The sequence below is a fragment of the Colletotrichum siamense genome (genome assembly GCF_013390195.1).
Source record: "Colletotrichum siamense strain Cg363 chromosome Unknown KSG_Cg363_contig06, whole genome shotgun sequence".
NCBI lineage: Eukaryota > Fungi > Ascomycota > Sordariomycetes > Glomerellales > Glomerellaceae > Colletotrichum > Colletotrichum siamense.
In genome coordinates, this window is record NW_023501019.1 from 4,473,616 (window position 1) to 4,498,992 (window position 25,377).

Genomic DNA, 25,377 nt, shown 5'->3' on the forward strand with positions numbered 1-25,377 from the left:
GATTTCTTATGGTAGGCTTTTAGGTCTTTTGCACTTGGACTACGCCCATTGTGTCCAGACAGAAAACGTGGTACACGCAGAAGCCTGTTCTTTGAATTGGTAAACCTGTATTTCCGTTGTCCTGAGGATGGCAACAAGAAAGCCATTCAACTGCTTGGTCTTTTACAGAACCAAATAAGTTCATTGATTCAAGTATGATTTTCATCCGGAACTTACATAAATGGACCAGTTTGCCTTCGTCTTCCTTCAGATCTCAGAAGCAAGTCACTTCCAACTGAATCAATTGAAGCAACACATACCATCAACATAACTCAACACGAACTCTTCACAAATAGCCAACACAATGTCAGACACTCTCGAGAACATGCATGGTGGCGCCGGATACCATGCCCGCTGCATGCAATGGTTGGAGGATTGCAAGCCATCCGATGCTCCGGCCGACTTCTCCAACTCCTATCCCAACAAGTCTAAGATCAATAATCGTAGCAATACCATTGGATCCCCAGACGTTTATGAGCACTCGGAAATTGGCAACACTGGAGTTATTCGAGTTGGATCCTTTGGGGGCGGCCGTGTCAAGGAGCTGGTGGCCGGCTACGAGGCCCGTTCTCGCCGGACCGAAGAACTGGCCGATGAGGCCGCACGCCGCAAGCGAGAGACCACTAAAGCTTTGCAATCGGCCGCTGCTACTAATATTTTGGACGGAGACGATGATTCCAAGGGTGCGGACCAGGCCGCAGGCACACCCTCGGAGGAAATTTGCAAACGGAAGGCCTCAGACTTGGAGGACGACAACGGCGAGTTGGAAGATAGCTGGTATCAAGTCAACAAGGGATCAGATCTGGACTAGGCAAGCAACGTCCACTTCATCCAGTAGCCTGCAGGTCAGGTCTACTGGGGTTTGAAGCTTTTCAGGCCCTTGTCCTCCTTTGTTCTTCCGGTCTTTGAAAGCCTGAATTCTCCAACTTGTGATAAAGGATTCATTGAATAAACGTCACTAAAGTTGCACATATTAAACTTTCGTCGCATATCATGTCCCTCTGTCTGCACGTCTCTCGTATGCTTTCTTCCACATGACACTGTAAACTGCAAGCTTGTGTTCGAGTTGATTCCAATCCCATGGGATGGCCAGGCCACTATCCATGGTCCTTTGTTATGACGCAGGAGCTATGGTCAGGTATCACAGAGACCAGGCCTCGAGTGCGTCATGAAAGAACGGCTACTGAGCATTGTTCATCATTAATGGCATTGTGTGAAGCCAGTTGTGATATGTTCTGAGAGATATGGTTGCCTATATATGAAGCCATGTCGACCAAGCAGAACTTAAATGGTCGAACCATTATCTTCTCATTGCTTCTCTACCGCATCAGAATCCGATGGCCAGCATCACAGTCGTAACCCAGAATATTCGATCACCAGTAATTTCTTCGAACGGCGTCCAGAATGGCTGAGAATGAAGGCAACTCTTTCTTCTTCCCGAATCCTCCCACTGAAAATAATCAAGATCTCGACGACAAAGGCGAAAATAGGCGAGATTATCATGAGACATCTTCATCATCCGCCATGGATGACAGTCATGACTGGTCATTTCTAAGTGATCCTGATGGCTCTTTTGAACTAATTTCGGAGAGAGATGCGAATTCATCACCCTCATTACGTTCCCTCAGAAGCGTCCGAAGCCTTGGAAGCCTCGAACTTTCACCTCCACTGGCCCTGTCAGACTGGGGCTCAGATGAAGAAGGCAGTAGCAGCGGAAGCGAGAATTCACTGCGAAGCAGCCGTTCCGCCCCGGATCTGAGACAATTGCAACAGCTTCCACCTGTTCCAAAACTGGACTATAGCAAGCATGGTCCTGCTCTGGAGTGGTTTATGTCTCAAACTTTCCTGGATGACAGCTGGAAAACACCTCCTGATTTTACCACTGAAGTCGTGGACAAGCGTGCCCGAGCCCCTTTTCCGAGTTTTGCATTTGAGGGATCGACTCGAAATCATCGACATGATGCGTACTACAACATTTTGCTTCGTCGTCGAAAGATTAGAGATCGTTACAAGGACCGCGAGCTCCAGAATTTGGGTAATACGCCGGACTGCGACTGGCGCTGGTGTGGTTTCCCTGAGTGCGAAGCGTCGACATGCCGGTACACCATTGAGTTCAATGACGGCTTTGGCATTTTTGCACACAAGATCCTATGCTATAATGACAAGGACTCCAGAAAAGATGTGTTGAGGGTCCTCTTATCCGACTTTGAGAGTACAGCTGAAGACTTGGAAGCTGGAATCCATGATCATGTAGCATTTGCAGTTTCCCCGCCGATCCTCTGCGCCATGGCTGATTGTGTTCCAACGTTTTTGGACAACGACGGGAACAAACGAGGGACATTCATATCCGCTCAGGACATCCAAACAGCAGAAATCAACTTTGAGGAGATTATGGTCACTATGTCAAAGAATAGTAGGGAAGAACAAGCTCGATTGCACAAGCGAATCTGGGCCAACGAAGGCCACGCGGTGTCGAAAACTGCCCCTGAGTTGGTGCTTGAGTACTTCATGCGAGCCGAAGCATGGCGTAAACGACAAACTGAAAGAGGTTACCCATGGAATTGGGTAAATGGAGCTTCGGTCGGCATCTTCAAGATTATACTCGGCACGTTGAGGCGCCAGTTCGAGGACGGTCGTCTGATTTTGAGTGATGGGTCTCAAAAGGGGTTTGTGGAAAAGACATGGAGGCAATGGCTTGATACGTATTGTCCTTGGAACGATCGAAGAGTGGCAATTCTGACAGATTTGGGGGCCGATGGTACAGCAAAACAAGGAGAAGCCGACCAGACAGAGCACACTCTTGAAGGGGTCGGCCAGAGTAAAGGTTGGTGGTGGCCCAGTCGACCTAGAGCTGCCGGCGTTGATCTGACGCGGAATCACTGAGTTTCAGAGCTCAAAGGTAAAGGACTTGTTTTGTATTTCGTCGAATGTTCTGTCGAGTTGCTGCCTCAGCTGCATGACTCCCATTGTGATCCACCCGAACTCGGGGATGAAGAGTGATAAAGGCAGGAACGACTGAGGGCTCCTTCCTCCTACATCACAACAGGTGAATGATTTTTCTCCGTCTTTTTTTCACCCAATCATGGGAAAAACCTCTTTGACTTCTTTTCGCGTTTTTTAATCTTTCCACACAGCAACGCAAATTATCCTCGATCGGGTTGGCCGTGCTACACGTCTCTTGGCCACCCCATTGCCCGCATCCTCTCTGAAATCGTCCCCGACGTGTTCGTCCTCGCCACCTTTACGCTGTTCTCGCCCGTCCAGAAACCCACCGAGATGGCTTCCGGCGGTTTGTACCCGACCCCCACGCCCTCCTGGTTCACTCTGGCCGACCGCCATCACCTCGAGCGCGTTCTCGACGTGTCAGGCTACTCGGTATGTCCTCCACTACGTTTCTAGGCTTCAGACTAATGGTCGGCTTCGTTTTCAGCGCAAGGGGAATAAAACGGCAGACACCCTCGATGAAGAAGCTCGGCGGAATCTCATTGAGATCGACTACCACCTTTTCCAGGATGGTCTCCCTGACTACTTCGACCGCTCAAAGCGCTACGATCGGCAGCCTGGAGACCCTCTCGATCGCATGTTTGCTGCGCTTCCCACGCCGGCCGATGACGAAAAGGTCATCTCTCCGGACGTAAAGCTCGAGAAGGGCATTGCTGACTACAACCGCCGATTTGTACTCGCCCTTTGGCCTTACGCGAACTCCTCACTCCAGCGTGTCGTCCAGATTTCAAGCGACCCCAACGCCCATGATTACTGGTGGCTGACGCGGTTTGCGTTCTCCCTCCACGAACGGTCTGATCTCTCCATCCGTTGCACCTTCAGCCAGCTTCTCGGTCAACTCGCTGTCTCTGGCACTATTCCAGTCAGCCCGGCCCCCGTCGCCGCCGATGAACTCTCCGTACCTGGTGCCTATCCTGCATCTTCCTCTTCGAACGATGCAACCGAACTACCCAGAAAGCAAGCCTGGCTTCGATACACTCGATTCATCTACCAAGGACGACATGACGAGGATTCCGATAACCGTTTACATCAAGTAGCTGCGAGTACAAAGTTGAATGATCTTCATGAGCTTCTTGATGTGAACAAGTGCGCTTTCTGTCACGTTCGCTGCGCCAATTCACCCAATAGGTTGCGGCACTGCTCAGGCTGCCACGTCGAGGCATTCCGCTACATGAGGCGCGCCTATTGTTCGGAGAAGTGCCAGAAGGCAGATTGGTCAAATAACCACTACTACGCTTGTCAGAAGCGAAAGCACTTCCTCCGCGCCGTCGACATGCTACGTGCGGTGGCTCAAAAGTTCCAAAGCTTTACCTATTCGGAGCTTTTCACTGATGCGGCAGTGACGATGAATCTAGATGGAAGAGGAGACATGCCCGCGACGGAAGACCTGGCTGACAAGATGACTATGAAGAACTCTCGCACCGTTTTCTCGTCAACAGTCGCAGCTTGTGGGCCCTGGCTTGGTCGAGAAGGTTTGGACTGGAAGGCATGTCTGAAAACAGCGGACCCGGATGTCAAGAGGAAGCTTTTAGCGTGGGACGCTACTGACAACATCTACTACCACCTTCAGGGTTTGATATACCTCATCCTTGCGCGTAGGTGGCCTTTACCCTCACTCCCAATTGTTACAGTATGCTTATCATCAGCAGCACACTGCGATGCGATTGTCGAGATGACCGTCCTCAGTCGCAACGCTGAATGGATTGCATCCACTGCTGGCGACATATCCCGCGAAACCAATGAGTTTCAGACCTCAAAAGGCAAAGATCCTATGTTCTGGCCTCGCCCAATCCTCAGCTGCCACATCAGAGGCGTCTCGACGGAAGAAGGTGTGTACGTGATTGACCTTCTTGGTTCAAAAGTTGGCCATGATCACATTGTGCTCCCATACGATGCTTACGTCAAATCTCGTCATGTGTCGTGCCTGTCCTCGGTGCCGCTTTACCCTACCGAGAGATGGGTTCCTCACCCTTATCCTGTCGAACAGAAGGGCCTCGTCGTCACTCGCGACGGTATTTCAGAGGCTCTTCGGTCGTCGATTATGAGATACTTCGCCCAGCACTGGGCGGACATGAAAGGGCCAGGGCACCTGGCCAAGTTGAAGGAAGAGCCGTACGACGTATATCTCCAGCACTTTCTGAAATTGACAGATAAGATTCTGGAGGACGCTACCGCAAAGAGTCGTGCTGCCGGCCACTGCCAACGATACCTCCACCACGACCCCAACCCGTATTCGCACGAGTACACAATCGGAATGACATGGAGAGAGGCCGAGGTTTCTGTCTACAAGAACGTATGGATGAAAGCCAATGCGCACAAGACCATCATGGGCACCATTAGCGAGCAGAACAAAAGACTACCGGCCGGGTCGGAGACGCGCCGCCTTATCCTTATGTGGATCGACCGGTTGGTGAAGCACCGCCAGAAGCATCCATTTGATGCTGCAGATATCCTCGGATTGAAGCTTTCCAAGCATTACAACCTCGCTGGAGATTTTGGTCTCGAAGAGACACGTGCGATCGAGTCTTCGTTTCTGCAGTGGAGCGGTGTCCCGAAGCGTGAGGTTGAGCGATTCTTCACCTTCTGCGAAAAGATGCTCGGTGGCAACAAATTGGACGGCCCCATCACACCTGAGCTGTTCCGCACTCTGACGAGCCCAAATGGAGCAATGGACTTCATGAAGAACATGACCCCAGACGAAGCTCAGATGTTCCTTGGTATCGGTCACTTGATGATGAGCCCAAGTGCATCTGATACCATTGAACACCTGCAGGCAAAGCTTCACGGCCTGAACATTGCTAAGAAGTGAAGACTCAGTATTCTTTCAGAAGAGAGTTCTATTGGTTGGGGGGTTTGATGCCGGAAACTTGGGATCAATTTGGGGTTCCGATGTCGTGGCAAGCCAGCATCTGTATTTAGGTAGTCTGACGAGCATTGGACTCAGTGTAGTCGTGCTGTCACACGTGTAATTCGTACATTCAGGGAAACTTCAACCTCACCGTTGCGTGAGCTGTATTTTCTGTATCACACCAACTGTTCCTTGGCTCCTATCAGTTTATTGTCTCTATTATCTCCGTCGTCTCTACTGTCCCTGTTACATGGCGTGATAGATGTCAAGTACTTCGAAGAATCTACCCTAACTGCTAATTGTTGCTTAAACTCTCTATACTAGCTCTAAAAAAGATGGCTTCTTCACATGCCTCTCGTGTCGGCTCCACCCAGCTGATGCCCAACCTAATGCTTACAAAGTTGTTCTTGAAAAGGCGGCTATTCATCTCGTCCATCTTTGTTTCAAGTAGGTCCCTCAATGCCTTGTTATGATCTCCGGCAAATCTCCGATCTAATCGCGCTCTGTCATTGCGGAGTCGTTCGGCCAATTCCTCCCAGGATGCGTTCCAGAGGAATGCCGTGTATTCGTTGAAGTCCCGATCGGACTTTCCCGTATTCTCTCGGACGATGGAGACCAATGACTCAAAGGCAGTTGTGGCATCAAATCCGTCTAGCTCGCCACATAGGACGGCAATGCCTTTCGCAATTTCTGTGACTGGTGCTGTTGGCTTTGGTCCGAGGATGCTTTCGCCATAACGACTAATATCCTGAAGACTGCGCGATGTCTGCCATGCCCAGAGCTGGCGCTCTTCCTCATCTATAGCCCGGATCATTTCTCCCCAGGTCATGCCTTCACGACGTAAGTGCTCGCATCGGAAGAACTCGCTGACCTTCTCAACAGCACCGTATTTCTGAAAGGTGGGTTTGAGATCTTTCCGGCGGCAGCCGAGGTACTTGAGCAGGTAATGCTCTCGAAGGATCTGCTTAAGCTCGATAATCAAGTCGAAATATCGAGTCTCATCTCTAAAGGCTTCCTCTAACTTTTTCTTGTGTGTGGCGGTCCTCTTTAGACACTCGCTGGTTAGCCTCCTTTCTTTCTTGCGTGCCCATTCGATTCCTTCCGCTGACGCGGCAAGAAGGGTTGAGGCAAATCGTTCGCTGTGGTGGGTGATCCATCGACCACGGATTCGGAGATGCTTATCAGCGAATTCCAAGTTATCCAGAAAATAATCAGTAGCGTGCCCGAAATAGCGTTTGTTGACAGCCATGTTTGTTCTTGTTGTGGTGGTGGTAGTCATGTTAAATACTTTTGGAATAGAGGAGATTAAGTAGCAGAAAGATGTCTCCAGTTTGAAATGGGTGCGATGATAGACAAGATCTGGGAAAAGTCTTTCAGTGCATTGCGTCAATCTCTTGGTCTTTAAATGGGTTTCTCACAGTCAACGAGTAAAGTTTTCCAAGCCATAATGGTGCATGGCACCAAAATGACCGCAACCTTTCTGTGAACAGCCCCCATGTCTCTTTTTCAGTGACTGAAGAACAACTTAACGTGTAGTTCTCATAATTCTGCAACTTGGACATGGGTTATGAGACTTCAACCCTTCACGGTAGAGTCGGCAGCCATCCGAAGACGCGGCCCCACACGGCCGGACCAATGCCGGACCACCTAGAAGATACCTAGCGACCGTGTGGCTGGTCTCGAATGCTAGGGATAGTTATTGCTATTCTTCTATTTCCCCGTTTCTTTCGACTCTTTTCAGAAGCCTTTTCTCTCCGCTGTGGTGGTATTAGTGAAAACATCATCGGGTTGACGAGTAGTCAAAGGGGTGTGGCTGATTGGCCAATCAAATCAACCTCAATGATGGCGCACGGACCGCCAGAAATTTGTCCGATCGAAGTTGAAGCTCGAAAGCTTCGTCGACTTTTTCCATCACCAGCATATCCAGCGGCAGGACAGGCACTTCCTGCTCACCAGACACGTACGATGCCCTCAAAATCCTCGCCGCGACCCATTTACTGACTGTATGTTGCAGAATGCCGCCTCGGTTACCAACACAGGCCGCCCGCGCCCTGCGCAGGCTGGCGACCCCCTCCACCCCGATCGCACGTTATCTCAGCACCACAACTCCTTACCTCGCGGCCCCCTCAGCAGCAGGCCCCGGCAGCTCCTTTGCTCGCATGCCCGCCGACTACGTCCCCGCGACAAAGCCTCCCTCCGCCCGCCCGCCCGAGACCCGCAAGTCGCAGCTCATCCGAACCTACACCTCCCTCCTCCGCACGACGCCCCTCATCCTCTTCTTCCAGCACAGCAACCTGACGGCAGACGAGTGGTCCGCCGTCCGTCGCGAGCTCAACAACGCCCTCGACGCAGCCACGCCCGAAGGCTCCCCGGTGCTGGGCCGCGATGTCAACCTGCAGGTCCTGCGCACGCGCATGTTCAACGTCGCGCTGAAGCTGGCCGAGTTCTACGACCCCGAAGTCGCCAAGGCAAACCCGAACACGCAGCAGGGACGCAAGGGCCCGCTGGTGCACGATCTGAGCATGGCGGCGTACGAGGCGATGAAGAGCTTTGAGGTGCCGGAGGACTCTGCCTACGCGCAGATCTCGCCTTTGCTGTGCGGACCGACGGCGGCGCTCGTTTTCCCCGCTGTGTCGCCTGCGCATCTGGCTGCTGCGATGAGGATTCTCTCGCCCAGTCCGCCCAAGTTCCCGGCGCCTACGAGGAAGAAGAACCCGAGTTACTACGACCCGATGGTGCAGAACGGTCTGCAGAAGCTGCTGCTCGTCGGTGGACGTGTCGAGGGCGACGTGTTTGACGTGGAGGGCGTCAAGTGGGTTGGCGGTATCGAGGGTGGTCTGGACGGCTTGAGGGCACAGCTTGTGTACATTCTCCAGAGCGCTGGCCTGGGTCTTACGAATGCTTTGGAGGCTGGTAGCAAGAGCTTGTGGCTGACGCTGGAGGGACGGAAAACGATGTTGGAGGAGGAGGCCAAGCCGGCTGAGGCTGAAGAGAAGAAGAGCGAGTAGATGGGAGGGAGTGTATGATATTCCTGTAAAAGTCTGTATTATCAGGAGACGACGGATCTCTACTATAGAGTTTATTCATGACAATCTGCTGGTATGGGGGTGATTTTGGAGCTTTGACGTGCCAGCATAAATTGGTTGGTCGGCAACTCTCACGTTGTTGTCTATGAAAGCTCGGTTTCCTAATAGAAATCGCCTATCGATTATGTGTCTATGGTAACCCTCAACTATAACAGCGATAACGACGACGCCGGTAGAGAAGACGATGACAGTGGCGGTGATCACAAAGAACCTACAAGCAATCTGGTCGATGTCACAGCTTACTAGGTACTTAGTATTACTAAGTTACCAAAACATTGATTTCGCTTCCCTTTCACGGAAAGCATTGAAGTGTATTCTATTGAATCCACATGAGAGGGGGCGGTTCAAGCGATGACAAGGATCAGCCTTCCGAGGAAGCCTGCCCGTCTCAGGGGAATGTCTCCTGGTTTGCTGTGAAGAAACAAGTCTAAATGCAGACACACGTAGTTGGTCAACGGGAGTTTAAACAGATGAACTATGTTAGCTTGACATGTAGCCCTGGGCCATCATCAAAGATGTGCATCAGTAACAGACTGACAGTTGGAAGGGATGCTCCAATTTGAGTGGTGGGTGCGGGGTGCAAGCCACTAACATGACCGCTGCAGGTGACCTGCATGAACGCGCCGTCGGACCGAAAAAGACCCCTAATTAAGCTTGAGGCGGAAGCTCCAGCGGGAAAAGGGTTGCGAAGGTGCTTCGAGTCCAGTGTAGTCCGGTGTACCTGACGCCATGCCATTGCGCGTTTCTCTCCAAATCGGCCAGCTGACGTACCTCTCCATTCGCACTCTCTCCACGCATTCCTCGACAACATATCACCATCAACACGAACACCCCACAACCACGACTTGCTTTGATCGTCGCACCCTCGACGTCCGTTCCTTTACGACGAGCTGAATCTTCGAGCAAATATCGAGCGCAGTCCCATTCTGACGAGAAGCACTCCGGAGACAGAGCATCACGATGGACTTCGCTCCGTACCAATCCTCCCCGCCAGAGCGCGAAAGAGCTCTCTCCCCGCCGCTCGCATCGCCGCGCGCCTCCGCCGACTTCCGACGACCGTTCTCGCCCTACAACCAGCCCTCGCCGCCGCCCTTGCAACACCCGCAGCCTCAGCGCGGATGGCAACCGAGCCTGCCTGGGTCGTACCCTTCGGCGGACGCACATCGGGAGGGCGTGAGCGAATTTGACACGAGCTTGGGGATCCGGTTGGACTACGAGGCGGCTTTGGCGTACCTGGCCTTCCCGCCACTTGGCGCCATCCTGTTGTTGATTGGGGAGCGAAACAGCGACTATGTAAGGTACGTGGAATGGGACACGGTGGAGCCATCTCGAGGTCCTGAGCATTGAGCCGCGAAGGATGGCAACATGGCCGACCCCGCGATGCCTTTCAGTGGGCATGGGTGGCAGATGGTGTACAAGTTTCTGACAGGGGGTACAGGTTCCATGCGTGGCAGTCAGCGCTGCTCTTCACGGCAGTCATGATCTTCCATTTGGTCTTCCTCTCATGGTCCGCTTTCCTCAGTTGGCTCTTCTTCATTGGGGATGTCTTCATGATGATCTGGCTGGCGCTGAAGGCATACCAAGATGCGGATACGTTGGATAGGTATGTTCATAAGCATCCCAAACAGGGACGTGCGCTTACAAGTCGCAGGTTCGAAGTCCCCATCATCGGGGCGCTGGCCAGTCGTATCTTGGACGACGAATGATTTAATGACGGAGCATCCTGTTGTAAGATGGCAGCTATGCGGTGTAATGACTGGTTTTATGCATTTGTGCACATCATATACCCTTTTAATCGGTGGAAGATGGAAGAGCGTCCACGGGTGCGATGTCTGGTCTGGAGCTTGGCCCTGCGTCACAACTGGGCTGGGATTTCGTTAGATGCGATAGCGAGCGACAATTTCTTGTGTCGATTCGTTGGGCGAATTTTCAGAAGCAAAATAGAGATCAAAACATTCCATGAGACTAAAGAGGCGTAGCTCGTTCTTGATTTCACCTCGTATTGCTTGCTATTGCTCCGGTACAGTAATTGGTACCGTATAGACACAGTTGGCGCACAGTAACCGGATCCGGTCGGACTTTCCTCCTAGCGCTTTCCGGCCTGGCCACTCCGGCTGAACGCACAGGGCAGCTCCAGGCCAGGCTGATTACGCGACTGTTGCTTGCCTTGAGAGAGTAAGGTAGCTCGAGCCTCACGACCGCAGCTCGGAAGCTGTCCCTTTCAGACTCAACAAAACACCCACCTCACGACGAACAACGGCATTTCCCCCACCATCGCTATCACACCTGACGCATTGACGATAGACACGGCGATTGTTCTCTCCTTGACGATAATTTAGCACTTTTAATTCCGTCCGCCCGCACACCCCGCCACCATGTCGACCCTCGAGGATCTTGAGGATCTCGATCGTCAGGATCAGAACGAGAAGAAGAGAGATGATGGCGACAAGGACAAGGACAAGAAGAAGCCCACAGCCGAAGGTGATGCCGACATGAAGGATGCCGAGGAGGACGAGGAGGACATCCTGGACGACGAGATCCTGAACCTCAGCACCCAGGACATCCAGACCCGCAAACGCCTGCTCGAGAACGACTCCAGAATCATGCGAAGCGAACTGCAACGGTTGACGCACGAGAAGGCTACCATGGGGGAAAAGATCAAGGAGAACCTCGACAAGATTGCCAACAACCGGTATGCCCCTCCATCCAGCTTGTGATGACGAAATGACTGACTTGCATGCTCCACCAGCCAATTACCCTACCTCGTTGGTAACGTCGTCGAACTCCTCGATCTCGACCCGACCGCCGAATCATCTGAGGAGGGCGCGAACATCGATTTGGACGCCACCCGCGTCGGCAAGTCGGCAGTTATCAAGACCTCCACTAGACAAACCATATTCCTTCCATTGATCGGTCTGGTCGACCCTACGACCTTGAAGCCCGGCGACCTCATCGGAGTCAACAAGGACTCCTACCTTATTCTCGACACCCTGCCCGCCGAGTATGACAGCAGAGTCAAGGCTATGGAGGTTGACGAGAAGCCCACGGAGAAGTACACCGATGTTGGTGGTCTGGACAAGCAGATCGAGGAGCTCGTCGAGGCTATTGTCTGGCCCATGAAGGAGGCCGAGCGCTTCAAGAAGATTGGCATCAAGGCGCCGAAGGGTACGTTACGGTAGCGCTATTTCGTTGGACAAGACAACACTGACTTCACCAGGTGCTCTGATGTACGGCCCTCCAGGTACCGGAAAGACGCTTCTCGCCAGAGCTTGCGCAGCGCAGACCGATGCCACCTTCCTCAAGCTCGCCGGTCCCCAACTGGTGCAAATGTTTATTGGTGACGGTGCTAAGCTGGTACGAGACTGCTTTGCTCTCGCCAAGGAGAAGGCCCCCGCCATCATCTTCATCGACGAGTTGGATGCCGTCGGTACGAAGCGTTTCGACAGTGAGAAGAGCGGTGACAGAGAAGTGCAGCGCACCATGTTGGAGCTTCTGAACCAGCTGGACGGTTTTGCGTCAGACGACCGCATCAAGGTCCTGGCCGCCACGAACAGAGTCGACGTTTTGGACCCCGCCCTGCTTCGTTCAGGTCGTCTCGACCGAAAGATCGAGTTCCCCTTGCCGAACGAGGAGGCCCGCGCGCAGATTCTCAAGATCCATTCCCGCAAGATGAAGGTTGACCCCGCTGTCAATTGGGGTGAATTGGCTCGCAGCACAGACGAGTTCGGAGGTGCCATGCTTAAGGCTGTCTGTGTGGAGGCTGGTATGATTGCCCTGCGTATGGGCAAGAACAAGATTAGCCACGAGCACTACGTGGATGCCATTGCCGAGGTGCAGGCCAAGAAGAAGGACGTAAGTGTTATAGCGAGCCCTTCGATCACACATGTACTGACTTGCCTCAGACGGTCAACTTCTACGCTTAATCCATCCAAGTGTTGGATGCCGCTGGGTATCTGGGTTTATTGCTTCTGGCGGGATTGGGGCATAGAGGATTCGAACGCGATAGACAACATTGTACGATTACCACGGACACTCAAGCGGCCCTATAGGAATGGAAAGCAGGGTTGGCGAGCCAGTATGATTCGGATCGTGATTCGGTGATGTTGTTGTTTGCAGTGCATTCGGGTCTACTGACCATCGAACAGTGAGGCCTCTCGCCAAGTGGCGAGTATGTTGGGCACTATTCCCGTCTCAACACCACGAAGCAGATGGAAGAGTGCCTCGAACTGCTGTCGTAGTGCTCGAAGATCACCAGAAGATACGCGCGTCAGCAACAACGCGCTTGTGCTATGGGGGCCAGATCGACGAAACGCCAGGAACATCGCGGAGTTGCCGCTCCTCGAGGTTACCGCAAGGCGAGACCTTGTCGAGCTGATGACGATCGCATGCGAGAGGCTCCAAGGGTTTGGTAGTGGCATGGTCTCGATGGCTGCACAGATTACCTTCTCACTCCGTCCTACTTTTGTGGTCATACGCTCTCACTACTTCATCTCGCCTTAATGCTACGCCGTTACGTACATGACGGTCTATTTGGGTACAGGCAACCATCACAGTCAAGGCCCAGCATTCAGCAGCCAATCGAAATGGCCAATGGCTAGCCAAGTGGTTTAATGCGTTTTGCGAGGTATAACGCGTGGCGCTATCCCGCTCGCCGTTATCCGTCCTCGAAGCGCTTGTCGGCGGCGCAAATAACACGACGTCGACCGTTGACCTTGTTTTGGACGGGCGATCGTTGCTGCATCTGGGGTCGCTTCCAGGGCGATCGAGGGGACAGGGGCACCCGGTTTGCAAAAAAAACCCACACACCTAACGCAGCTACCACATAACACCCTCTTTTTAGCGCTAGCAACGTAGTATTAATTATATTAATCTAGCTAGTAAAAGAATTCTTTTTTAATAATTAATAGCTTAGATCACTAATAGGTTATTTAGCCCTCTTTTATAATAGTTTCTTTAAGCTTTAAGGGTATTAAATCTACTTATTTATTAATAAATAACTACTTAAGCTTATATAGCTATAACTTTTCTACTAGTTACTTAATATCGCCCTCTTATTAGTAAGGGTATTACTTAATTATCTCTTTTAGGACTTCTTAGTAGTTCTTTATAAGATTTTAATCTAAACTATTATAATAATTAAAGTAGTAACTTAGCTTATAAGCTATTTTTTAGTCTTAGATTTTATTCTTTTTAGAAAAGCTATAGCTAGAATCTCTATCTTCTTCTAATATAAAGCTATTACTATAATTAAGCTAGTATTTAATATAAAACTTAAGAATCTACTTAATATAGTATTTATAACTTATCTTATTATTCTTATTACTTATATTATAGAAGATTAGTTTACTCTTAAACTTATATCTAATTATTCTCTATATATAAATATACTTCTAATATTTATCTTAAGGGAAGTTAACTTTTTAGATATACTTAGAATAAAAATACTTATTAAGTTTATATATAATATAAATCCTTCTCTCTAAGTCTAAACTAAAGTAATATTTATTAGAAAAATATATTATTTACTAGTAATTAATAGTAAAGTATTACTATAGAAGCTTTTTTACTTTCTTAATATAATATTTAGTAGTATATAAGTTAACTTAGTTTTTATAGTAAGTAATATACTTATAATAGCTAAAGGTACTTATTACTTATTAAACTATTTATTAGTAATAATTAACTTTAAAGCTTACTTTAGTAAGTAAGCTCTACTAAGTAAGTATATAAGTATCCTATTTAGTATTTTATAGTAACTACTTTATTTAATAGATATCTTTATTTAATAAGAGCTACTTATACCTTTATATTTTATTATAGTAAGTGTTATAAGCTATACTTATTATTAATATCTAGGTAGTACTACAGACTTAGGAGAATTCTACCCTTAGTAACTATATTCGCTTAACTACTACTTTATACTTATTTTTCCTCTATATAAAGGGCTTTTTAAAACCCTCCCCTCTTTAGCTTAGATTCCTATAATTAAGGTACTTTTAAGTTAAATAAACTAAAAGTTAGCCCTTTATATATTTAAGCTTAATTTAAATACTTATCTTACTAATTATATAGAGTAATAAATAGTAAATAGAAAATAAAGCTAATTAAGCTAGAAGTAGCTAGCTTAAAACTAATATTAGTAAATAAGGAGGTATTTAAAGCAATCTATATAGCTATTAATAAGCTTAATAACTAGCTTAATAACTTAATAATCTTATAGTAAATTAATAATAAGCTAGCTATAGATCTAATATAAATAATAATAGCTAATAATATATTAATATTAGTAATACTAAACCTTATAGTAACTCTATTAGTACTACTATTAGTACTATTACTACTCTTTAAACTAGATATTACTTAGGAAATAAGTAATATTTAGTACTTAAAGCTCCTCTCTAACCTCCCTAAGTTTAGAGGAAGTTATAATAAATATACTATATAAGCGTAATAAATATATAATAAGATTAAAATAAATTAAGCTTTTTACTTAAATAACTAAGAAGTATAATATCTTATTAACTCCTACTTAGAACCTAAAATATAGCTAGTAGTTATAGCTTTTTATAGCTTAAGAAATAATAATAGCTTATTTAAGCTAGATACTTTTTTAGTATACTTAGACTATACTTATAGTAACTTAAATATAGAAAGTAAAGTTTTTAGAAAACTATTAGAGCTTAAAATAAAATATAATAAAACTTTTGCTTTATTCTTTCTCTACTTTAAATATACTATTATAGAGGTAAGTAGTATAACTTAGCTAGATAGTATTTAGATTAATTACCTATATAAAGTATTATTATATAAGCTCCTTAATTATCTAGTTAACTACCTAACCCCCTATAAGTATATTAAGTATATAAACCTTATATAAAATATTATATAGAAATTAGAGGGATTATATTATATTTATAACATTTTATACTAACTTAAAACCTTTAAAATAAAGTTATTACTTTTAAAAGTAGATATAGATAGAGATATTAAAATAATAAGTTTAATATACACCTTATATAAAAAAATAAATAAAAACCTTAATAAAGAAATATATTATTATTTTAAGTATAATTAAATTAGCTACTTATAGAAAAACTATTAAAAGACTAAAAAGTTAAGAGATAGTTTTAAAGTAATAAAAGCTATTAAAGAAATATTATATTTAGACTTAGAAGAGACTAAAAAAAAAGAAGATATTTCTAACTTAAGAAATAAGTAACTTTAATATAAAATTAAGTATTAAGGATAATAGAAGAAGAGTAAGCTAATTAGAAATAGTTTTAGTTAGAATATAGTATAAATAAACCTTCTATAATATTAATAGTTAAAATTAATAAAAGTATTCCTACTAACGCTTTAATAGATTATAGTTATAATATCTATATAATAGTAAACTATTAATATACTTACTACCTCTATTTACTATATATTAACTACTAAGTATAATAATTATAAAACTTTACTAATAATTTAGCTTAAATTATTATAAAAAAAGTAGCTATATTATACTTTAAAATTAGAAGCTATATATAGTAACTTTTTACTTATATAATAAGAAGGTTAAATATTAACCTCTTCTTAGGGAAACTATAAATAGAATAAAATAATATTATTTATAATATAGTAGAGAAGTATATATTCTATAAGAAGGTAAGAGTTATAGTTACCTTATAAGGATAAAAAGAGCCCTAAAAAGTAAGAGAAATCTAAGAAGCTTATTAGTTAAATACTACCTTATTTATAATAATCTATTAGAAAGTTAGTAAGAATAAGCTATCTAAAGTAGTAATAAGGATATAAACTATAAGCTTAAAAAATATTAAGAAAGTACTTAAAGTAAAGAAACTAAAAAATTATTCTAAAAGACTATTATAATATATTTATAAAGAATTTATAAAGCTCTTTAAAACTACTAAATTATATCTTCTACCCCTAAGTTACTTTAATATAAATTATAAAATCTACCTTAATTATAATACCTCTAGTTAAGAAGTACTTTTACTTTAAAGCTCCCTCTATAATATATTAAGAGAAAAGTTATTAATACTTAAAAAGATATTTACTAACCTACTTAATAAGAGGTTTATTTAAGCTAATAAGTTACTTATAAATATATTAATCCTCTTTATCTAAAAACTAAATAAAGGATTATAGTTCTATTATAATTATAGAGCGTTAAATATAATTATAAAATAAGATTATTACTTTCTATTTTTAATCTAAGAAACTTTCTAGAGAGTTAGTATAATAAAATAGTATACTAAATTAGATATTATAATAGCTTTTTATAAGATTTATATAGTAAAAAAGTACTAAGAGAAAACTACTTTTTATATATAATATAGGTTTTTTAAGTAGCTAGTCTACTTATTTAAGCTAAGTAAAGCTTTAATAATATTCTAATAGTATATTAATAGTATACTCTAAGAGTTTCTTAATAACTTTATAATAGTATATATTAATAATATATTAATTTATAGTAGTAGCTCTTAAGTAGACTATAAGTAGAAAGTTTATAAAGTCTTTTAAACGCTTAAAAAAGTAAGCTTTAATTTTAACTTAGTAAAGTATAAGTTCTTTATAAAAATAGTAAAATATATAAAGTTTATCCTTAAAATAAGAGAAAGTATTACTTATAATATAGAGAAAGTATAGGTAATTATTAAATAAAAAACGCTTATTTTTATAAAAAAACTATAAAGTTTTTTTAGGTTTACTAATTATTACTAAATCTTTATATTAAAGTATTTAGAGGTTATTAAGCTTTTTACCCTCCTTATAAAAAAAGGAGTCCTATTTATTTAAAGTAAGGAATAAGAAGATATATTCTAAATACTTAAATACTATTTTTAAACTATACTAATATTATACTATTTTAACTTATAAGCTTTAATAACTATTAAGATAGATTATTTAAGGTTTATATTAAGAAGAGTATTAACTTAAGAAGACTTATAAAAGTAATAATATCTTATTACTTTTTATTTATAGAAGCTAACTTTAGCTTAATATAACTACTTAATCTATAATAAGGAGCTATTAGTAATAATTATATACTTAAGTATATAGGATATAAAGTTAAGAAGCTACTTTAGATTTAAGGTCTTAACTAATTATAAAAACTTTAAATACTTTATATAAAAATAATATTTAATAGAATACTAAAGTTATTAAGTAGAATAGCTTTTAAGATATAACTTCTTTTTAGAATATTAATTAAGTTACTTTATAGCTATATTTAATATACTTTTATACTATAAATAAGATACCCTAAAAGGTTAAGAGGATAAATAAGAAAAAAGAAAGGTAATATAAATAATCCCTAACTCTACTTTAAAAAAAGTATATAGATTAATACTTATAAAAGCTCTTAAAATATTAGTATTTAAAGACTTAGCTTTTTAGTATACTTAGAATAAAGTATAAATAAGTAATAATTAATACTAAGGAGCTTACTTTATAGTAAAAAGGGGGGATTAAAGTTTCCCCTCTTAGTTAAGCTTAAAATTATAAATTACTAAGTATAATATAGATATCTTTAACTAATTAATATTTAGGGATTAAATTTAAATATTAAGATTAATAAATAAAAACTACTTATAGAACGCTTTCTAAATATAGTTAATCTAAAAATACTATAACTTAGTAATAATAAACTACTTTAGCTAAAATAATATATTAGTTATTTTAGCTTAATAATACTTCTAGCTAAAGTAATCTATAGTTATTTATTATTTTATAAAGAACTATAATAGCTATAGCTAGAGAATAATATAGTAATAAGTGAAATATAGACTTTTTTAGCTATTATTAGTAGTAGAATAGCTATATTATAACTTTACTATAAACTTTATAATAAATCTCCTATATATAGTAAAAATAAGATCTAAATACCTCTAAGTAATAATTAATAGATTTTTAAAAATAATAATACTAGAAAAGATAATATTAATAGATATAGAAATATATATAAAACGCTTTATAAACTATTATTATTAGTTTTATAATATATTAAAGTTAATTATTAGTAATAGAAGTAATAACTAAATAAGCTAGTTCTAGTAATAATTTTATATATTTACTAAGATTAAATAATATTTAAGTATTACTTTCTATTTATAGATAGATAAAGTAACTAAATATTTTAACTAAGAGATCTAAGTAGTCTTATAGATAATAATTAACTTTACTTAAAATAACTAAGAAGTTTACTTATTATCTATTTAATTAGTAATTAATAATTATAATATAGTTATAATAAGAATAAGCTTATTCTTTTTTACTTATAAATACTATATTAACTTAGTATTAATAATTTAGCTTATATTAGAGCTAATAAACTTATATAAGTTAGCTACTAATAAGTTTATTAGTAAATTAAGGTTAACTATAGAGTTAGCTTAAGTTATTATTATAGTAGCTTAATAAATAATAAAGTAATTAGTAAATACTAAAAAGATACTAATAGAGTGTTATAAAATAAGTAATAAGGTTTAATTATTATTAGTAAACTTTTATATAGAATAACTTTATAAGAAGTTAGATTAATTATACTTAAAATATAAAATAACTAAAGTAATCTTACTAATTATAGTTAAATTAAATATTCTAAATAAGGTTTATAACTATTTTTATATTAGTCTATTATAATATACTATAAATAACCTACTCTTAAGTTAAAAAGTTAATAATCTCTAATTACTACCTATTTTTAAAAATAGAGAAAATAAATAAGAAGTTAAGTTTATTCTAGTAGTATAATAGAAATATATAGGTAGAAATAAATATTATAAATTACTAGTTAAGTAGTTAAGATATAGCTAGCCTACTTAAGAACCTCTATAATCCCTATAAGATAACTAAATAATAGATAAGTTTAAAGAAAAATATAGCTTTATAGATAAAAATAATAATAACCTTAATATATAGTATTATAATTAAATAATAATAAGTAAATATAAATAGAATAAAAAGAAGAGTAATAAAGCAGTTTATAAGTAAAAAAATAAGAAGTAATAAAAAGACTTTATTATAATATAAAGCTATAGAAAAGCATAATAAGGCTAAGATAAGCTTAAAATAAGTAAATAAGTAAGTAAAATAAAAACTCTAGAAATAAACCTTTTACTCCTCTTATTTAATATAAATAGTAGTAGTAATATTAATAAACTAAAAAGAGTTAAAATATTAAAAATAGAAATAAAATAGAAGTATAATAAACTTTATAGAGAACCTTAGCTATATTTAAATAAGCTTAAGTGAGATAATATAACTAAACCTTATTAAGCTTAACTAAGAGAGATATTAAAGTAGAAATAATAATAGGAGCGCTAAAGATAAGAATAGTTAGAAAACTAATAGAAAGTATAGGAGAAGTATTAATACTAATAATAGCTTTAATAGTAACTTTAGTAATATACTTCTCTTTAGCTTTAATATAAATCTTATAGCTTTAAATAGAAATAATATAAAAAAGCTCTATATAAGCTTTAATTTATATAGAGAGCTAATAAAAAAGTTAATAACTTTATTAGAATAATAAAATAATAAAGACTTATTAAGGTCTCTTTATTAATATTATAATAAGTAAAATAGTTATAACTAAGAGAAGTAAACTCTTTTTAGTAGTAGATTATACTCTTATTACTCTAATAGATTATTAGCTTTATAGTATTAGAATAATAAAAGATAAGTATTTATATTAATATAAGCTAACTTAATAAACTTATTAGAGTAATAAATATACTAAATAATATTACCTAAAGAAATAATTAGTTCTAAAATAAGCCTAAAATATAAAGATAATATACTTCACTTAAAGATATTATAATAAGCTATAATATTACTAAGCCTCTTAGCTTTAGCTATAGTAGATATATATTTTAAATAAAAAACTTTATAGGGAGGTTTTTAGGTATTATTTAAAGAGATACTACTAAAGATAAGTTAATATAAATAAAAGCTTTAATAGAATATTAAGAAAGTAATAAAAAAATAAAATAGAAATATATAAAAATAAGCGTCTTAATAATAAAGTAGGGGGAGAGAAGCTAGTTAAAATAGATATATAAACCTTAACTTTCTAAAGCGTAGAAGAAGTTATTAAAGAGGTTAAACTCCTTAAAAATAGGCTTTTTATAATTAGAGAAGTTAATAAACTTAAAATACTTAGAGGGTGAGGTATTACTAATAATAATAAAAAGAGATTTTATCTCTATATTAAAGTTTAATAAAGTAAGCTATATTAAGTTAATTATAGTGAAATAATAAGGAAAAAGTAGATATTTTTATATAAGTAGTATTATTATAGAAGTAGAGAGAATAAATTAATTAGATCTAAATAAGTTAGTAATTAATAAAGATTAGAGGTTAATTAACTTATATAAATAATAAGCTAAAAGTATATTAGAAATACTATTAGAATAATAAAAAGTTAGCTAAAATAATATTATAATTAATTAATTAACTTACTACTATATAAGTTAATAAGAGAAGGAAAAATAGAAAGTAAATTAGGTATAAAAAATCCTATTATTATATTATTTACTTATAAAGTATAAAGTAGTTAATAGCTTAGATTAATATAATATTAGCCCTATTTATAGCTTATATTAACTACTTTTAGCTTATACTATAACTATACTTATATAAAAGCTAGAGGAGGGGGTATATATTATAAGCTATACCTATTATTAACGTCTAAGTAGTACTATAAACTTAGGAGAATTCTACTCTTAGTAACTATATTCGCTTAACTACTACTTTATACTTATTTTTCCTCTATATAAGGGGTTTCCTAGAACTCTCCCCTCTTTAGCTTAGATTCCTATAATTAAGGCACCTCTAAGTTAAATAAACTAAAGGCTAGCCCCTCATAGTAAGGGTTATAATAAAAGTAGTATAAGGAGTCTTTAAGTATCTTATACTTTTATTACTACTTCACATTATAGTAATTAAAAATCTACTATTTTAGGTATATAGGGTTAATTTTTTATATAAACTTAATAGTACTTTAGATTTTAGCCTTTTTTAGTGTATTATAGTAAGTATAAGCTATTTTTATATAGGTAGATTAATAGAGAAAAAATTAGTGAAAAAATTAACGTAGGGGTGGTATTAAGGGGAAAAAATAGGTGGCAGAGTGGTGAGGTGGGTGGCGTATAGTGTGCGGGTTTTTTTGCAAACCGGGTGAGGGGGCCTCAAGATAGCAGTCATGCCCTAGCGCCTCAAGTGTGGCTTTTCTCCTATTTTCCTTTGCAAGATTGATCTCGGTTCGCTCATTTGGGAGCTTGGCTGCCTCTGCTGTGGATGAATCGGTGACGATGGAATTGCGGTGCAGAGGTGATGAGAGGAGTGATTGGGGTGACATCGCGGGAGGCGAAATGTGCGAGCCAATGCAGCAAGGCGAATCAACCACCCCGGCCTCTCCGGCGCTGGAAACATGCTGCAGGCGGCAGACTTCTCTGCACGCAGTAATGCAGCGTCCCAAAAAGTTGTGAGTTGCGAGTTGTCTCTTTGGGTGGTGTGGTATTGTCCCGTCGTTGGGGGACGTCGTTGCGGCTTCAAGTGAGCGGTACCGACGGTTCGGACCAGGCTATGACGTGATTGCAGCGGTGCACGCCCGCGCCCCTCTTCGGCGATTTTTCAATATCCAAGGCGGATGAAAGCTGTAAGAAGCTTACTTGAGGGCGTGTATTACAACCTTCTAAGTTTCTGCGACGGCGTCGGATGGGGAGCATGTCACAGTAAGCCCTACGAACTGAGACATTTTGCGGCCCCCGATCTGGGAACGGCCCCATTTGCCGGGCTGCGGCGGCGTCGTCGTACATGCGTCCCCCCGACTTTCTCGTGCCGGATCGAAGGAAGGATGGTGCGTGGTGATGAGGTTGTGTAATTTCCTGCCCCTGGAGCCGATCGCTATGATCATGCATGTTCCCAGCAGAGCTGAAGTCGTCTGAAAAATTCCCATCCTGCTGTTCATCGCATTCTTCTTCTGCGGGTTTGTTTCTATTCTTATCAACGCACGTTGCTGTTGATGGCCGATTTTGGATGCATGAGACTATGTAAAAGGCGAAGATGTGCTGCTTGCTGTATTACAGCTGGTCAAGGACCTGCTCGCCGTGGGGAACTAAACCATCGTGGCGTCGCCGATCGGGGAGGGAACTGAGCCACTCAGCCACGGGCATCACGGCGTAGACACGAGGAGATCGTCGACCGTTGGGAGAGAGAAAGTCTTTTTGGAGGTAGGGACTCGGTGTGATGACGCCGGCCAACTCCTCCGCTTTCCAGAACATCAAGGATGGGGTCGGGCTTGCGGCAGGGTAGAGGGTGTGGTGTGTGATTGTGGTGGTGCGTTGGGTGGGTGCCGGCAGTTAAGACGCAGGGGAGAGGCGCATATACCCCCGCTTCCGTGTTCTCGACCGTCGTCAGAGGACGCCCAACGACATGTCGAGGCCTTGGTTTGTGGTTTGCTTTGCTCTTGAGCCTGGAGGAAGTTTGGTACACTAGTTTGGGTTGGGGTGTGGTTCGACACCGGTTTGTCTCCCCAGTGTTGTCAAAATCATATCATGTCTAATTCCCTTGTACAGAGGTATTGTTTGGCTCCTCTCGTCGCGGCACGTTGCCGTGTTCTTGGTATCCGCAAACATTTTGCCTTCGGCCCCGGATTTCTCGTCTGATTGTTGCATTTTCAACAAAGAGCATAAGGGGAAGGGGTGGGATAACCCGGCTGAGTGGGAGGGATAGAGTGCTTGCATTCGAATTACCCGACGCCTTGCCACTGCAACACACTGCAGTGACGATCGCATTTCCCTCGAAGCGGTTCGGTTATTGTATGCTACCTTGTTTTCTTCCCCTTGGGCCTTCGGGGCACCTTCCCAAAATCCTGTTCATGCAGTTTTGTATACGGTTTGTGAGGCTCGTTTTCGTCTGGATGGGTTGACGTATGCGGTGCCCCTGAGCGTGACAGGGAGTCTCTTTCAGGACTTCCTGGCTACGCTACCTACCGGCGAGGGTTTGATCAGCCGGCCGTTTTCCGTCATGCGAGATTTGTATAATGCGGGTTGTCTGTGTACAAGGAAAAGCCCATTGTCTCGGCGGTCTGGCGTCTGGTAGTTTGGCGCCGAAGCCTCCTGGGTCTCGGTTGCATTCCGTGGCTGCCACTGTCGTCAGTCTGGACCGCGAAGGTAGGGTTCTTGGTACCGATATCTTGTCACCTGTCATCCCCTCTTGTCTGAGATTCGAGGCTGTCGTCACCACCTGAGAGCGTTTCTGTGCGTGTCACATTGCGGTTTGTCTGATGTCGCCCAAGATCGGCAGAGGGTTGTTTTCTATGGTTTTCCTTGTTTGGAGACCTTGTCTTCTGCGCCTCGTGGAGTTCAGGTCGAGTGGCCACACTTACATGCCGGAGTCGAGCATGGTGCCGGGGGCATTTCGGTTGCTCTGCACTGCATACCTTGCGTTGGGTCGTGGGGTTTCTGACTTGTGCCTGCGTCTGGTTGCTTTGGTGCATCGTCCCAAGGCCCCATGTGGATGACCACGTCAATCCATCCTCTTCAGGGGAATCGTCCCGGAGCCGTTTGTCTTGTGTACCCCTGTCCAACGGCGTCTAGGTACTTCATAGTAGCTCTATTTCTCCTCGTCCACTTATACGCCTCGTCCAGTAAGGTAAAGGCTTCGAAGCCCCCCTCTCATTCGGTGTGTGGGCAACGGCAACCTATGATATCAAAGAAGGCGGCTGTTCATCTGCCAAGGTCACGGCTAAGCGGCCTCCAAACTGCATGTGGCAACCTCCTCAAGGCTCCATTGGAGATTCAGGTACCGATCTGATTAGTCTCCTCGAGGGAGCTGGTGTGCTGGCATGGATGGGGTGACTTTCATCTCCATCCAACCACGGCCCCCCGGTGCGTTCAGCAGACATGAAGAGGTCTCAGCTTATCGAGAGCCAGGGATGAGGAGAAGGAGGAGAGCCCCATGAGATCGACAGAGCCGTGTTCGTCACTCCACGAGCTTCGAGAGGTGGGCTATACCCGGTTCCAGATTATGGATGCTGGGTTCTATCACGATGTCACCCCAGCCGGGGGGGGGAGGGGGGGGGGGGGGCTACGATGGCGGCGCGAGCGCGGCCTGGTTTGCGCGCTGCGGACGATGGGGCATCGTCATCGAGAGGGAGCCCTGTGACGAAGGTCAAGACTGTGTATTCTGGGCTCGTTCTGGTTATTGTGGAATGTGTATAAAAGGCAACGTCTTGTCCAGGTAAATGGTCTCGTCTCTTCTCCTCATCAGCCCATCACCAGTCTTCAACTCTCAAGTCTAAAGAGCCTGCAGCTTCAAGCTTCAAATCAGCCTTCATTACCTACCAATCGTTACTCATACCACCAAACCACACAACAAACCATCACA

At 42.0% G+C, this 25,377-nt stretch overlaps 5 protein-coding genes across 5 annotated transcripts; all 5 read left to right on the forward strand.

Annotated features, from left to right (window-relative positions):
- Positions 1-343: 343 nt before the first annotated feature.
- Positions 344-850, forward strand: CGCS363_v010204 (uncharacterized protein; the record flags this gene model as incomplete). Its single annotated transcript, XM_036642053.1, has 1 exon — positions 344-850. One exon carries the CDS (start codon positions 344-346, stop codon positions 848-850), a length of 507 nt encoding a protein of 168 aa, XP_036493256.1.
- A 713-nt stretch (positions 851-1,563) lies between these two features.
- CGCS363_v010205 (uncharacterized protein) lies at positions 1,564-5,851 on the forward strand (the record flags this gene model as incomplete). Its single annotated transcript, XM_036642054.1, has 4 exons — positions 1,564-2,705; positions 3,174-3,414; positions 3,470-4,637; positions 4,692-5,851. 4 exons carry the CDS (start codon positions 1,564-1,566, stop codon positions 5,849-5,851), a joined length of 3,711 nt encoding a protein of 1,236 aa, XP_036493255.1.
- Positions 5,852-7,905: 2,054 nt separating this feature from the next.
- CGCS363_v010206 (54S ribosomal protein L11) lies at positions 7,906-8,898 on the forward strand (the record flags this gene model as incomplete). Its single annotated transcript, XM_036642055.1, has 1 exon — positions 7,906-8,898. One exon carries the CDS (start codon positions 7,906-7,908, stop codon positions 8,896-8,898), a length of 993 nt encoding a protein of 330 aa, XP_036493804.1.
- A 1,038-nt stretch (positions 8,899-9,936) lies between these two features.
- Positions 9,937-10,682, forward strand: CGCS363_v010207 (UPF0132 membrane protein; the record flags this gene model as incomplete). Its single annotated transcript, XM_036642056.1, has 3 exons — positions 9,937-10,274; positions 10,415-10,579; positions 10,628-10,682. The coding sequence occupies 3 exons, from the start codon at positions 9,937-9,939 to the stop codon at positions 10,680-10,682; spliced, it is 558 nt and encodes a 185-aa protein (XP_036493257.1).
- A 669-nt stretch (positions 10,683-11,351) lies between these two features.
- RPT5 (26S proteasome regulatory subunit 6A) lies at positions 11,352-12,899 on the forward strand (the record flags this gene model as incomplete). The annotated part of the gene is made up of 4 exons (XM_036642057.1): positions 11,352-11,668; positions 11,726-12,141; positions 12,194-12,828; positions 12,879-12,899. The coding sequence occupies 4 exons, from the start codon at positions 11,352-11,354 to the stop codon at positions 12,897-12,899; spliced, it is 1,389 nt and encodes a 462-aa protein (XP_036493263.1).
- Between the last annotated feature and the right edge of the window lie 12,478 nt (positions 12,900-25,377).